The following is a 16,221-nucleotide window of genomic DNA, read 5'->3' on the forward strand; positions in this document are numbered from 1 at the left end:
CTCCCAGAGCTGAAATATAATAATATAATTAATAAATAAGTTTCCTGTGTCAATTTAAAGAGGATAATAGTTCAGCCTCTGGCTGAGCAGATGTGTCTCACCCAGGTCGTTATTTACTTTTTTTATTGAACTGTGAGATGTCATGATCACCAGTGAGCAGCGGGAAAACCCAGAACTCCTGTTTGATCATTTATTTAAACAGTTTAAATCAACCCTCTGACAGTGACAGTTTTTTTCTTACATTTGAGTAAAAGTAACAAAACTAAAATATAAAAACTTAAAGTAATAATACAAACCCAATTAGCCAAAGCTGATAAATAGAAATTAAATGGTATTTTTTTCCACTTTTGTGTCTCTACTTTGTGATTTGAACTAAACAGCAAACGTGAGCGTGAGCCAACATTTTACTTTAGACAAACACTAAGTTTAATGCTCAGTCGCCTCATGTTGGTAAATCTGCCAATCCATTTTGGAATAAACTCGGTGAACAAATAAGGGGTTGAAAGCTTACGTTCAGTGTGAGCAGCAAAGTTCTGGTTCTGGTTGTGAAGAGACGCTGATGAGCACGTGTAACGAGTTAACACAACATACAAGAACTCAAATTTAAATTTATTTAAACATTAAAATACAGTAAAGGGTTTTAAGAAATGTTATGAGTGTAATAAACCAGGAAACCAAACCCAGCAGCTCTGAGGACGTTTTCAGGGCTTTAAATGTTCTGATTAAGTGCCTCAAAACAAAACATGTCAGTGATCAGCTTCCACCATGATGATGAACCGATTTCACAAATCGATCAATCTGAGCAAAACAAACAAACAAACAAACAAAAAACTATTAAAATGTTTAGTTTTTGTTAAATGCAAATGCTGAAAGCTTAGAGGAGGGATCCAAAGATTTTTTCTTCTTGGCACTATTTTCATCCACTTTAGTTTGTCCATTTTCATTTTCTTCATCTCCTCCTCCTCGTTTCCTCTTCTTTAGATCTGCTGCATCTCCAGTTTGGCCTTTTGCTCTGTCTGTCCATGACTGAAAAAAAAGGACATAAATGCACATGTTAATTACTGCACAGGACAAAACAAAATTATATTGTTCTTCTGTCTATCCAGGATCCAGGATCCAAACACCTACGTGACGATGACTAAACGCACACGTGGACACTCAGGCGTGCGTCTGAAATTGCATCCTGTCATGTATAATCACTATTGACAGGCTGCATCTCTTTGGCCTGCTGGCTCTTTTCCTCCTCCTGCTTTTATTATTTCTCTCTCTCTCTCCAGCCGAGACAAAAGGAAGCGCTTTACTGAGCGTAATGGAGCCGGGATGAATCATCAGGCCTGGTGAGTGGAGTGGCAGCAGCACAGCCCCCCCCCCCCCCAACACACACACACACACACACACACACACACAACTCTTCACCTCCAGCACCCCATGAAGCACTGCCATTAACCCAACACGTACACACACACCCCCATTACAGAGCTGGTAGATGGTTCAAGCTGTGACGTCCTGCTGTTCAACTGTCATTTTATTGTATTTGGAGAGAATAATGTCATTAGGAGAAACTCTCTGACACTCGTGCGCGCGCACACACACACACACACACACACACACACACACACACACACACACACACACACACACACGCGGTTTTAAGTCAAACGTGCTCCTGCAGGTTTTTAATAATCTGCTCAACACGAGTCAAAAGCTTCAGCTGTGATTGAATTTTATGGATAATTTACAAAAGGCTGCAGGTGAAGACTCAGAAGAATCAATCACTCAGTTAATCAATTAATGGACAGAAAATTAGTCAACAGCTGATGAAAAGTTGAGATCATTTATCAAACTGAAAAATATTCTCAGGTTTTCTCGTGTGAGGATTTGCTGCTTTCCTGTTTGATATAATTATGGCTGCAACTCATGATTACTTTAATGAGCGATTATTATATAATAGATATATATATAATAGATATATATATATATATATATATATATATATATATGGATAATTGATTATTCATTTTGTCTATGAAACATCAGAAAGACGCCTGTTAGAGTTTCACAGTGATGTCTTCAGATGGAAACAGCAGATGTTTGAAATTAATTCTCGGAAAATGAAAAAAAACAATTCTCAACGAAACTTTAAACAAAAACAATGTTTGTCAAAATAGTTTCTGATTGATTTTCTTTTGATCGACGACACGTTGCAGCTCGATGTATAAATCTGAATTGAATATCTTTGGGTTTTAGACTCAACGACCCCACACACACACAAAAAGCTCTACGTTATAAATTCAGAAACTTATGAGTTTCCATAAAGATCAGCTCTACCTGTGATTAAGACTGAATTATTATTATTATTATTATAATTATTACTTTTAATAAAGATAGTGACGAATTTTTGCATTTTTTTATTTTCTTTCTTTCTTTCTTTTTTTTTTTTCTTTCATTCCAAAAACAAAAACAAAACAAAAAAACAACCATCTAAAAAACCTCGCAACATGCGCGGCAATTTTTTGAAAAGCTGCCGAAATCAGGTATTTTAGACGCAACGATCCCAAAAAAAATGTCGGCCTTGAATGTTTCTCAAAGTGATGAAAAATCAAAAAAGGCAAATGACACTGAAACCGTCCTTTAAAATAACTGCAAACTGTATCGTTATAATCATTCCCTGGCAGACTGACCCACTCACTGTCCCTCACACAGGATTATCATAAGATCAATGCTCTGTGCCCTCACTGCTAAAACACACTCCACAGGTTCCCCAGGCAACAGCCCCCCCCCCCCCCACACACACACACACCCACTTCCTCTTTTCTTTCTGTCTGTCGAGTGTCATCTGGCCTCTGCTGAGAGTCTTGATGTATGCAGGGTCAGGAGCAGGCACAGACTGACATCTTGCAGCACTCGGGTGGATGAAAGGATCATGCGTGTCATTACTGACACGACCGCCCTGGTTTATTCAGCCATCGACCCACCACAGCTGACGACATGTGTTCATGAGTGGGGGACGTGACATTTTAGTGAAAATTGGTTTTTAAAATCTGGATTATTTTTTATTTTTTGGTGAAAATCAGTGAAAACCAAAAACTATGTGACAGAGCTGGACTCTGTGGACGGCTGGGGTGCTGAGGGGTGTGCAGCACCTCTACATATTAGACAACAGTTTACTGAACAGATGTTGAACCGAGATAGTGATATACAGTTGTATTTAAGGTGTAGCGTGTAGAGAATTAATTTTTGTGGAGTGTAAAGACGACCGGTGCGTCTACGAGCTGCGCAGTGAGGACGGGGTTAATGGATCTGCATCTGATGATCACTGCTGACTCACACCGGCTAATTGTTGGGTTTCACTGGTCAATTAGCTCTTCAGGGCAAACGAGATCAAGGCAGAATGAACTGAAAACGGCTCATTTTTAGAGACAAAATAAAAAGAATCCTTCATCCCTTCTGAGGGAAACGACGAAAGATGTCACGCGCTACTATTTCACTTTTTGCCAAGATGAACGGCGCATGTGAACGAAAATGGAAGTGGAATCAGCAGTGGAAGTTGTTTAAGGATTTGCTTTAAGTTAAATTTTGTGTTTATACTGCTGACACAACATGTTACCACTGCAGCCATTATTAGCCTTAAAATATTACAATTACACGTGTTTAAAGCTGTGCATCGTACCAGTCGCTCGTCTGCTGACAGCGTCCTGAATCGCCCCATGGCCTCTTTGATGACATCGGTCTCCTCCAGGTCAGGCTGGTCGGCTAGGATGCTCTTCCTGTTCTCCTCCAGCCACAGCTGGAAGCCCGTCTTCGGCCTGAACAGACACAATCAACGACACAACCGAGTCAGGAAATGTTTCTTTTTAAAAAAACCTAGTCTACACGAGGAGTCTCCGCAGTTTCAAAAGGTCGGGGTCTCCATCTTTTACCTCTTGTTTTCAGCGCTCTCAGCTGATGAAGCCGGAGGCGGGACTTCTGGTTGTTTCTGCTGCTCTGCCGCCGGCTCCGTGTTCTCCTCAGTCTTCTTATTGGCTGCTTTTGTGGCGGTCATCTGCAGCAGCGTGGACTGAGTCTGGAGAGGGAAGGGGGAAATTATTATTAATGAGTAAATATTAACTTAGCAACTTATTTTACAGATGCATTTGATGTTTGTGATCGTTTACAGTTATGTGACATCAGAAATAAAGTACAGTGATGTGGTGACCTCAAGATGGTATTCAATTTGTGTCCATGTTGTTACGTATTTTTGAGCTCGGAGAGGTTTGTTGATATCAATACCTTTGCCTTGGGCCTGGGGGCCAGTGGTTTGAGGACGGGACTTTTGTTTGGTTTCCCTGCAGCTCCGCTGTGTGGCGCCGACTTCCTGCTGGACGTCATGTTGTCCAGGATGTTTGTGACTCGAGGCTGACCAGACGGAGCTGACGCTTTCCCAGATACCTGAAAATATCCCGTTAAAACTTTTAACAGCGTTCCAGTTAATAGTCTCCATTCACATCTAATAATCAGAGGAAAAGCTGTTCGAACATCTGGAGTCCTCACCTTGAAAGGATTTGCACGTCCTGCTTTACCAACTGAAAAACAAATGAGAGAAATCAGTTAAAACATATTATAACAACGCCCTGTCCTCAAACTAATACTATTACATAGTAAACACACATGCCAAGACTAAACATCCCACATCCCAACAGAAACCTGATTTCATGTTTTAGTTTTTCTACACTCCGTGGTTAATAGTCACGCTTATCAAATAAATGTTGAATCTCTGACGTCTGGATCAAATGAGCAGTCTACAGTCTCACACGGTTCAGGATAGTGTATCTAACATGGGTCACTGCAAAAATAACTTAGATCAGGTTTCTGACTGATGTTTACTCACTCGGTGTCAGAGACGGCTGCACAGGTGATTCTGCTTCTTTAGCAAACGGATTCATACCTACAGGACGAGAGACGTGTCAGCTGGTATCAATGACAAACACTGCTGTGCAAATGTTTGAGGCACTTTAGATTTCATCTCGAGTTACAATCACAGAGACATCTGATGCTGAAGCAGGACAACGAGTCCGCAACAATCTGCAGAGACAAGGAGCGGCAGATGGTCTGACCCTCCCACTGAGTCCTTATCTCAACAAGAGACGCTGGGACAAACCTACCTGCCGAGTACCTGCAGAAAAACTATTCATGGCCTCAATTTTCTGAAAACATCCTCCACTTTTTATTTTCGCTGCAAAGATGCAAACATGTGCAAAGAGCTGAAGAAAAAAAAGAAAAGGTGGAACTGACGTTTTCTGGTTTCCGTCGTTTCCTCCGTCTCCATCTCCTGTCCGTCCTCTTCCTCACCGAGCTCTTCTCCTTGCTCTTCTTCCTCCTCCTGATTGTGTCTGTTGCCGTGACGTCCTCCTGCGACCTCGCTCCGGCCGTACCTGTGCAAATAAGAAGCTTGTGAATGACGCAGCCTTCCCCTTTCACGTGCTCCACAATGTTTAAGTTAAATTGCTCTGAGCAGCACAAACACACTGGTCTGGAGTCAGTCTATGAATTACACAGAGTGGTGAGTTTCACCAGCTATGTTGCTTGTTGGGTATGTTTTGAAGGAGAGCTCAGGGTTTTAGCGACAATGCTAGCAGCTCTGTGTCACAGTTGAATGTGCTGCGTAAATAAAGTGTTTCTCCCAATTCTGTGTTTATATTCATTTTCTTTACCCAGAGTTCTGCCTGACGCTGGAGTATTGTGGCTCCTCTTCCCGCTCCTCTGGCTCTTCTTCCTGGATCTGGTTGGCCTTCTCCAGTGCGATCTCACTGAGCCGCTGTGCGAGGGCCATGCGTCTGGATCGGGACGCGTATCGAATGGCTAGAGTCACCACGTTCTGCGTCATCAGCTCCGCCAGCTCCACGGAGCGAAACTCCCTGTCCAGCTTACAGGACAACTGGAGGAAAAACATAATAAGACATAAGACGGCACACCTCGTAAATCAGGGGTCATAAGATCAAGTGTGATCCCCACTCACTGCAAACATCTTCATGAGCAGCTCCTGTTGCTCCTTCTGGGATTTACTCTGTCCGTCCTCGTCTATCTCGTAGCCGCTGGAAGACAGGAAGCTGTAGTGGTTGTGGAAGAGGACTGAACGCCAGAACTGCTCCTGGAGGACGACACAGGACCACAGGCTGAATTAGTGCCGTGTGCTTCCAACACTACAGACAAGTATCCAACTGTTGCTCTTTGCACTCGCACCATTTAGTTTCTCTTCCGTTGTGAAACAGTTCAGAAGTTCAGAAAATGATAAGAAATGTCATAATTGTTCATCTGCTTTTTGTTGTTGTTTCAGCATCTGTCTCAGGTGTGTTTACCTCCATCTGTCCTTTCTCTGTGCTGGTCTGACACAGCGGCAGCTTGAACGGCAGGATGCCCACGGCGGGTCTGGGCAGGGTGGGGGGGTACCTGGAGCCTTTGCATGGAATACACCTGACGGGACGAGAACAGACTGGATTAGTTCTGAAAGCGTACTCTTTCACATCCAAAAGGTTTCCGTTTATTTCAGCTGGCAGAACGAAAATCTTCTCCCTCACACTGTAAAGTTTGTGTTTTGTAAGTTATGTTATCATCACGTGCAGATCCAACTGTGAGTCAAGACCTTATGACTCGAACTCGTTCTCTGTGATGCATTCGGGTTCTTGTAGGAAACACCTCCATCCAATAAGCCCAGCCTTCTTGGTTCTGATTACTTTCACACATGGAGGAAATGCGTTGAACCACTTGAACGTATGAACACCACCGAACAGGAACAACCAGGACAAGTCAACTAAATATTCACCCCAATTTACCTCGGTAAGTCCCAAGTTTCTGCAAGTTGATGCAGAGCTGCAACGATTGGCTGATCCACACATTAGTCGACTAAGAGAAAATTAATTGATAACTGTTTTGATAATCCCCTCCTCAGTTTCATCCCACACAACATCTGGACCACATCTCTCCCTCTTTGTTGAGCTGCATGTCCCTGTCTGTTACATCCTGTAATTCATCAATGGTGTTAAATTACTGAGGAGCACAGTGAATATTTTATTCCCCACCTCCTCCTGTGATGTTAACCACGTCCAAACTGAGCTTCAGAAACACCAGAGACATGAAAGTCTAAGACGCAGCAGAGGATTCACCTGAGCTGCTGAGGGTTCTCGTGCACTCCGACCACCCAGTAGTGGTCTGATTTGCTTTTGCAGGTCTCTCTGGTGTTGCACACTGGCGTCCATGTGTTCCCCAGGGAGCGGTTCAGCATCCGTACCACCCCATCTGAATCCACGTAGCAAGGGGTACCTGAAAAACCAGAACACAACCAGGCCGTCATCTTAAAAAGTCTCAGGTGGAGTCCGACGAGAACTTCTGTAATAACTGTTATTTTAATGTCAGGGAATTTCTTCTTGACTGACCCTCGGCAGTGAAGCCGAGCCAGGACAGGTAGGACTTGTGAGAGAGTGGCAGAGGTTCTCCGTTGATGATTTGCCTCTTTCTTCGACCGAACTGCAGCAGCTGGACGCCCAGAGCCTGCTCCCCGTCAAAACCTGTGGCTGATGACGAAAAAACCAGACACATGCACCGACATGAGGCCTTGTCAAAGTGTGAGGGATGTTTCAACAGAGTGCGGAGTCTATATAAATACAGTACATTTAATAATAAGGACAGATTATAGGGAATAAAAGGCATGTTGAAGTAATTCACTACATTTGTATCTCTGCTGGGGATTTTCCAAAGCCTGCTGGTTTTAACCTTCCACCGGTTTCAGCTCATATTCAGGCACTAAGAAAATTCATTTGCAGAGCCTTGACATTTACTTGAGATGAACAGATAATGATAAAATTATATGAACAAAACTAATCCAACATGCAGATCTGATGGTCACTGTGATGGATTCCACTCCACTTACATGTATTTTAAGTGTTCAGTCCTTAAACGATCAGAAACCACGTTAAATAACAAAATACTACGAGTATTTCACTAAGTTGCTCGTTTTCCAATAACTACAGTTCAAAACCTGAAAATATTCTGTTTAAATAAGACAAAGAAAAGTGTTTTTAATTTGGAACTGGGTGATTTTGGGCGATTTTAAAAAAGAAAAGTGTGTGTGTGTGTGTGTGTGTGTGCGTGTGCGTGTGCGTGTGTGTGTGTGTGTGTGTGTGTGTGTGTGTGTGTGTGTGTGTGAGAGTGAGAGAGCCTCTAACCCCGGTGGTAGACTATCAGCAGCTGCTCTCCGTGTCCGGCCATGCAGACCACAGGCCCCGGCAGGCTGATGATTTCCCTCTGAAGGCCTCCGATGGAGAAGAGTCGGAGCATCAGCTTGCTGGTGGCGACCGCCGCCCAGCCCTGACCCAGACACAGCGCCCTCGCATCCTCGCCCTTCGGCAGGTCCACCATCCACTCCTTATTGGTGTCCCATGATGAGAAGTGGAGGCACTGCAGCTTACTGCGAGGAGAGAGGCGCAGGTTTAAAGATTTGCTAAAAATCACAAAACAAAAACACGAACAGGAGGAGGAGGATTACCTGGCGAGCTCCTCTGTGCTGGGGCAGGCCAGCAGCACGGCCTCCTGGGAAAGATCAGCCATGATGTGACCCAGCGAGTTGGTGAGGTGCATGGCGTGGTGCACGGCCGTGTCGTGAAACTCCACGTCGATGGCGTTGTCCTGCTCATCATTGTAACCTCGCACTATTCCCACTGAGTTCCACATCTGAGGCACAATATGACATTTACACTCCACACACACACACACACACTCCTCATGCGACATAACATCAGATCTGTCAGTGTGTCCTACCATGAAGCGGTGTGTGAGGTGTGCAGGGGTGGAGCCCGGCTGAAAGGCCTTCTGGGGAGGCGTTGGCATGGGCCCTTCATAGACGGGACGTAAGGGCACCAGAGGGGCAGATGCAGGCACTACAGCGCTGCCCGCGTCATCGTCGTCCCCGAATCTGTCCTGGCCGAGCTTCAGCGACGCTGCGTCTGAGAGAAGACACACGTGCAGAGATGGAAATTACAAATAGCTCCTTTAAAGTCACACGACCCTGGGATCATTCATGTAACAATACCTGGTTAATTACTGTCTAATAACGGGATGAAAAGCCACTTAATTAATTTGGAAAAATAACCTGGTTTACTCACATTTAACAATCTGTAAATAAATTCAAAAGACAGACACATTTCATCAGATCTGAGTGTGACGTTGAACATACACACATTTAAAATACTGATATTTATTTAAGTTACAATGTATTTATTAGTAAAATTGTCAAATATTTGTTCAGATTGTTTGTTTGTGGATTGGACAAGGTATTTCCGAACTGTAAGCCCCTCCCTCCCGTCACTCACCCACTGAGTTCTCATCGTCGAGGATCGCCCCTCTGTTCCTCACCCGCCCGGTCGCAGGCATGAGGAAATCGTCGTCATCGTCGTCGTCCCCGGCGACATGTTTCTTTACTGGCGAGTTGGTGTCGCTCACTCCTTCATCCATGACTCCATCATCGTCATCGTCAAATAGGTCATCATAGTCTTTTGCTGGCTTTTTCGCTGGTGCCTGCTGAAATGATGATGATGATGATGGAGAAAAAAATACTGAAAATTAGATGTTGTGTGTAGACGGCTTGACACAAGAGAGGCTGAAAAAACATCATCAGCTATTTGTTGACTTTTAATTTCTAGCCAATCACCATCCTGCAGTTGGTGCACCTGAGCTGGAGGAAAGATTTAAAACCACCATAAAGAAGCCCATCGAAGCCCAGAAACCCCCAATCCCAAATGCAGACTATTAGTAGATGCTGCAATTTACAGATGTCCCCTAAACGCCTCACATGCAGTCGGTAGATGCTACAGCACACATCATCAGGGGCCCCACTTAGGTGTTGCACTGTATGGGAGCTTTAAGTGGGTTTATAGCCCTCATTACAAAATGTGCCACTAGGAGGGGCCCTCTTTTCCCCGTGGGGGCCCCAAGCCTTTGCCTGGTTTCGTCTCTCCTGAAGGTGCGTCTCTGGTTACCTTGGTGGCGTTGGAGTCGGGTGTGGAGGTGCTGAGTCCGTCCAACAGGCCCAGGCAGCCCTCTGTGTCCGTGTAGGCGATCTGACCTGCCGACGGGTGCCAGGCCAAACTGCACACGGTGAAGCCTTTCTCGTGCCTCTGCCTGCAGCGGAGAGCAGGAAACATCAACTGTAGTTCATGTCTTTTTTTTTTTTTTTTTTTTTTATCATCATCAAGCCTCATTCTCGTGAATCTCAACTTCAGGCCACATCCTTTGTTACACACCTTTCCACACTAAGCTTGCTGTTCACGTCCCACACCGTCAGTGAACCCCCCACGCTGCCAGCTGCCAGGAACTGACCACACGGAGACCAGGCCACCACGTTGATGGGCTGCAGAGAAAACAGGGCGGGAAAATAAATTTAAAGAGAACAAACAAACAAACAAACAGATTTCCGACAGAACGCTGACGAACTGAACTCGCAGTTCGGCCGATGATTTGACCACTGTCCTCAAAATCATCACATCAGATGAAGGAAAGAGGACAGAGAGCAATACAGGAAATATTTGACTTTCTGTAAAATATTTAAATCATTTTGGATGGCTGAAGGGAGATTTTACCCTTTTACATATGTACATAAAAGTTTTCCAGGATCTGCAAGTTTGTTCTGTTGGGTGTTATTGTATTTACCCATCAGATGAACCAACATTAAATTAAACTGATGGCAAATAACTCAAACCTGAAGGCTCAGTAATATTAAACATACTGTATAAAACTGAAATGCAAAAACAGAACGGAGTCAAACAACTTTCAGATCCAGCAAGTTGTCACACTTTGCAACTCTGTACAAGCTCGTCAGTGTATTCTGCATCAGTCACATTATTGAATGTGACTCGTGCGTCTCTCAGGAAGCCTGGGTTAGGGTTAGTTTCATCAGGGCAGCCCAAAAAAGCAACCATGAACAGGAGTGTGTGTCTGACTGTATCTCACCTGTGTGAGCAGATCGTCGGACAGAGTGCTCACATGATCCCAGGAGCCTCGCTCGTACAGCTGCACCTTTGTGTCGACAGGAACCGCTAAAAACTGAGTGTACACACAGACAACTTTTGGTTAATTTAGGATTATTATTCTGCTGCGCCTCTTTTAAAAACTGATTATGATGTCACTGATTGATTGCTGATGTGGTTTGCACTGAGGAAGCAGAAATGCAGGTGTAAGAGTCGTGCCACTGACCTTTCCCGCCCCGGGCTGCCAGGCCAGCCGACACAGAGACTTTGCATTACTGACGTCGTTGGTCTTCTGCAGCAGAGGCCAACTGATCACCTGAGCCTGAACAGAACAAAGCAGATCGGTATCTGACAGACTGGCCAGATGGAGAGCACATGAAAAAAAAAAAAATTAGGGATGCCCTGATCATATTCTTTTGTCGCCAATACTGATCATCTATGAGTGAGATTGGCAGATCATTTTTTTGTTTCGTTACAGCAGCAACAAGTATCCTACAGTAAGAACAACTGAATTAAACAATGTAATAATTAATAGTTACATGTGTTAATTTATGTGAATTAACACAGTTATTAACAAAATGATAAAGCTTATTAAATAGGCTTAACAGTGCAAATAGTCTAATAAATAAAAGGCAATATGTCTCAGAACATTAACTCAGTTGTATCATGCAAACTAAATAATAATAATAATAATAATAATAGGATTTCAAGTCAGATACAGGCTGCATTCAAATAGTATTTTATCATAGCATGCATTGCAGATGGCGTATGTTGTAAAAAATCCACACGGCCGACATGTTTTGTTTTGGTGGCCTGTCGCTACAGTGCTTCTCTCAGCCGCAGACACCAGAGTATTAACTACAGGTGATCGGTGACTAGAAGCATTAAGTCCAATCACGTATTTTTAATGAAAATCGGGGCATCCCTAAAAAAAAAAAAAAAAGAAAGAAAAAGAAAGAGTGAGTGTGTGATTAAACGCTGACATACCTGCTCTTCGATATTCCACACCACCACAGAGCCATCGCAGCTGGAGGACGCCTGACAGAAAAACAGATAAAAGTCTGTCAGTGTTGTAGTCAAACGTTATCCACCCAAACACGATGCACTTGCAACTGCACCTTTAAAAACAGAGCTTGGCTAATTCGTCGTCTACAAGTCTTTGAGTGGAATTATGCCGTGGTGATATAATGCTGTGATGTTAGCAGCCTGATAACAGAGCGTGAAGGTTAACACACTGAAAATGTGTCTCACGTCTCGACCAGCCAAATTAATTTTCTCATCCATCTTTCGTAAAAGCTGAAAACCTGGTTGTGGGGTTTTCTGTTCAGAAATCTGTGTCTACAGCTGAACTGGAACATCTCGTCAATTCTTCTAGAAGCTTTCAATAACAACGACAACAACAACGACAACAACGTACAGTATCCGTCGATCTGAGCCACGAACGCAACGTCAAAACCTCATGTTTATTTGTATTAGCATCTTTCAACAACAAGGCAAGTGAAAGGGGTTTACATGAGACATTAGGGCTGCAACTAACTTGTAGATTAATATGCCAATGATTTTCTCAATTAACTAATTAGTTGTTTGGGCTATAAAATGTCACCGAAGCCAAATCTCAAGAGTCCAAATTATTCAGGTCAGAGAGAAACAGAAAATCCTGACAATGGACGAGAGGGAACAAGAAAATGTTTTTATGTTTGTTGTATTTTAGCTTCATAAATTCCTCCAATGATTCACTGACTCTCAAAAATATCTGCAGATTACTTCTATGTCTACTGACTAATCGAGATAAAGGACAGATTCGGATTTTCAAGCTAATGCAGTCTAATACAACAGTCCTGCAGGTCGTGAAGGTTTAAATGTTCAGTTTGTGTTGAAACTGTTCCAGAGACGTGTTGATTCAACTTCATGGAGATTTTGGAGGATGTAGTTTGTGATGCTGTCGTTGTAATGCCTCCGAAATGGCCGTGAGTTCAAATTAGAGACCAAAGTCTTCATAATCAAACAGAAAACGACCATCAGAGGGAAGGTTTACCCACCAGGAAGTCATCTTTGGGGTCAAAGGTGACACTGAGGACAGGTGCCTCGTGGCCCCGGAGTGTTTTCTGTTGGCTGCTGTCCGACACCTCCACCACCTTAACCATGAAGTCACTGAGGAAAAGAGAGAGACTGATAGTAAATATGCAGACAGCACGTGTTCACAGGTGAGCGACTGGCGGCGAGCAGCTACAGGATTGAGGGGAAGGACACGCCAGCGTGAAACCCACGAGTGCAAATTGTCAAATCGATGAACAAGAGAAGCAAAAATAATCCTGATTTCCTCCAGCGTCTGCCAGAATGCAAATGCCAAATCTGCCCTAACAGCCTCAGATGCTTGAATTTTCACAGTCAATATCACAACAAAAATTACCAGTGTGAAAACAGCAGCATCAATATGGCGCCATGCTCTGTGCTTCTATTGCAGTGATAAACCCGTTTAGGGTAAATCAATTCTGGCAGCAAACAGACGTTTATCTCCAATCAAGACTAATCATAAACCAATCCAGAGGGCTGCTCTGTCTGTAAGGGGGAAATATCATTCAGGTGCTCTGGTGTCTGTGTGCAGCTCGTTCTGTGCTGGAACAACAACACCGCACCTAACGAGATCATGGTCTGGGGTTAGTCATAGCGCGCACGACACTGAACACAACAGGCACATTGCGCACGACAGCTTCTCCGGCCACAGGAGAGGCCTGGGTGAACGTGCATGGTTTGACAAAGTGAACGTGACATCCGACCGTCTCTCAGCACTGAGATCACGTCGCTGCAGGTAAATATCCCTGGGGAGAAGCGATGGATCTGCCCAGTCAGCCAGACATCCTCATACCTGAATATATATCTAGCATTCTAGTACTTGGTCATTTTCTCCAGGATTATGTCGCACAAGGGGTCTGAAAAATTCTCAGAAATGTTTGTGCAAATTTCATTGACTGATGAAGTCTGTCAGCAACTATTTTTTGTTTATATATTAAGCAGATATACAGAAGATATAGAGATATACAGTACTGTGGAAAACATTATAAGCACTTTAGATGTTTAGATTCTTATCTATCACATCGTACCATCAAGGAGGAACCAAACTCTTTCTGCAGGCGTGACAAAACAAATAAAAAACAAACATACAGCCGAGGTCATCATGAACTCAGTCTTGGATCACATGAAGAGACAGAAGACACCGTGACTAGATCCACAGAGGAACTGTGGCAGGTTTACAGCACTTTGTATGAAGTTAACTGATAAATAAAAACCAATATTTTTGAAGCATCCTCACTTAGCTTAGCTTAGCATAAAGAGTGGATAAAGCCGGTTCTATCCGAAGGTAAAAAGAAAAAAAAGAAAAAAAAAGAAAGCCAACCAGCACTGTGAAGAAATGTAAAAACCAATGGTGCTTTTATGTGGTGTCATGTGCTGTGTCCATTTTCTCAAATTGTTATACCACAGGAAGGTGGTGGAAGGTGAATTTTACCACATTTAGACCGAGCCAGGCTCATGCTTTTCCTTGGCTTCCATTTATATTATTATTGTTTAATTTGAAACACTTTCTTCTGTTTGCCCGGTCAGTACCTGGATCCGGCAGCAACTCTCGAGCCGCTGCTGTTGAAGGCGACATGTGTGGCGTTGGTGGTGAACCGGGTGAGGATGCCGTCTGGATCACCATCGGGAAACGTGTGGATCTGCACTGTGTTGTTGGAGCTCGCCGTCACCAGCTTGTTGTTCTGTGGAGGACAGAACACGTCTCAATCAGCTGCTGTTTTTGCCAACATGTGTTGATTCATCACTCAATGTCCGAGCAGAAATCTTTCATACATCACGAGTCATGAAAGACAGATCTCAAAACCAACCTTGAGTGCCAGAGAGTACGCCTTTTCACCAACAGTGATGAACTTTGGATCATCGTCATCCAGACTCTCCCATATCCGAACGTCTCCATCGTTTCCACAAGTTACGATGAACCTGAGGAAAATTTGATCATGGTCAGATTTGAGAAAACAAAAAGACGAAACACTTTGAATCAACTTAATACTGTGCAACAAAAAATAAGGATTTTTTTTGTAAAGCTTGGACCCGCTTCTCCAGCTAATAAATGCACTGTCTGTGTTGCACAAGTTGCAAACTAATGAGGAGGACAGTTTGATGAGGTGCCTTGATTTGTCAGACATTTCATATATGTTTAATAAACAGGTGTATGTAATAACTTTTGGTCAAAGGGAACAGCTGCTTTTACTTCTGATACTTTAAGTACATTTTGCTGAATCAGAATAACTTTAATGATTAATTATTTTGTTACAACAGCAATAATACAGAATTAGGAAAGAAAAGGTGATAAAAGGAAATAGTAGTATAAAGAGTAACAATAATAGATACACAGTAAGTGAACAGACAATGTGCATAAAGTGGTTCTGTACTCTTAAGTAAACTTCTGACTGGAGCAGCTCGGTGTTGTTGTATTGCTCATGGATCTATCTGACTTACTTCCCCTGGTCATCGAAGCAGACCTCGGTGTGACCCTCCGAGTGGCCGTAGCGCATCGGCTTCCTCTCACAAGGCATTTTCACAAACCAGCAGCCTTGACGAACACAGACGCACAAACACAAATCAACACGTTAAACCAGGTTTAACGTAAGAACAGTACAACATCCGTGACACATCTGTACAACACAGTCTGCAGCTCAGCTAGGCTGCTCGCCGAAGAGTTAAGCTAAAGCTAAGAACAAAGTGCTAATTCAGACTTAACGGTCGGAATCACACATTGTATTTACAGCGTGACACGTTTAACTCGGACCAAACGGAGAAGATATGTGAATGGTTATAATCTGTAAAGAGAGAAATATGACAACCTACAACTTTCCACTTCACAGACTCGATCCTCTTCTCCTGAATCTCCCGCGCTGCGTTGAAAACAAGGAAACTCTGCGTCACAACTCCCGCCACCTACGTCATGACGCAAACGTCAAAAGCCCTCCCACATTTGAACCACGCAAGAAGAAAAAAACAAGTCCATCAGTTGATATCTATTCTGAAATGTTTGTCTGAAGAAGTCTGTCACTAAAAATATGTATTTGTCCTTTTTAAAATCATTTTTCGTATTTTTGTTGAAATTTTTTTTTCTTTATTTAAGAACCGATAGTAAAAAAGAAAAGCATATGTGCTATTACTGCACAAATCAGCGATTTTTAAGACAACTACT

At 43.3% G+C, this 16,221-nt stretch overlaps 1 protein-coding gene across 3 annotated transcripts; it reads right to left on the bottom strand.

Annotated features, from left to right (window-relative positions):
* Window positions 1-597: 597 nt before the first annotated feature.
* wdhd1 (WD repeat and HMG-box DNA binding protein 1) lies at window positions 598-15,947 on the bottom strand. Of its 3 annotated transcripts, none has more exons than XM_056382785.1 (26): window positions 15,876-15,947; window positions 15,507-15,600; window positions 14,876-14,987; window positions 14,598-14,749; window positions 13,034-13,145; window positions 11,982-12,032; window positions 11,221-11,316; window positions 10,978-11,070; window positions 10,272-10,378; window positions 10,008-10,149; window positions 9,342-9,549; window positions 8,791-8,975; window positions 8,519-8,703; window positions 8,199-8,440; window positions 7,410-7,547; window positions 7,140-7,296; window positions 6,336-6,450; window positions 5,996-6,127; window positions 5,691-5,914; window positions 5,272-5,411; window positions 4,868-4,924; window positions 4,531-4,562; window positions 4,270-4,428; window positions 3,921-4,063; window positions 3,671-3,806; window positions 598-1,026 (listed from the first exon to the last, which is right to left on the bottom strand). In XM_056382785.1, the coding sequence occupies exons 2-26, from the start codon at window positions 15,581-15,583 to the stop codon at window positions 844-846; spliced, it is 3,378 nt and encodes a 1,125-aa protein (XP_056238760.1). In that variant the 5' UTR covers window positions 15,584-15,600; window positions 15,876-15,947; the 3' UTR covers window positions 598-843. The 3 variants fall into 3 exon arrangements, with proteins under 3 accessions (XP_056238760.1, XP_056238844.1, XP_056238676.1); XM_056382869.1 differs by having other exon boundaries at window positions 9,342-9,546; window positions 15,872-15,932; XM_056382701.1 differs by having other exon boundaries at window positions 15,872-15,932.
* Between the last annotated feature and the right edge of the window lie 274 nt (window positions 15,948-16,221).

Source organism: Seriola aureovittata, chromosome 1 (assembly GCF_021018895.1).
Source record: "Seriola aureovittata isolate HTS-2021-v1 ecotype China chromosome 1, ASM2101889v1, whole genome shotgun sequence".
Classification (NCBI taxonomy): domain Eukaryota; kingdom Metazoa; phylum Chordata; class Actinopteri; order Carangiformes; family Carangidae; genus Seriola; species Seriola aureovittata.

What these genes read in the sequence shown, in the direction of transcription:
- wdhd1 (XM_056382785.1), bottom strand. Translation starts at nt 15,583, where the DNA reads ATGCCTTGTGAGAGGAAGCCGATGCGCTACGGCCACTCGGAGGGTCAC. An exon ending in GGCAGCCCGGGGCGGGAAAG is followed by an intron (nt 11,071 to 11,220) that starts GTCAGTGGCACG and finishes GTGTACACTCAG; the next exon opens with TTTTTAGCGGTTCCTGTCGA. An exon ending in AACGACGGAAACCAGAAAAC is followed by an intron (nt 4,925 to 5,271) that starts GTCAGTTCCACC and finishes CTCGTCCTGTAG; the next exon opens with GTATGAATCCGTTTGCTAAA.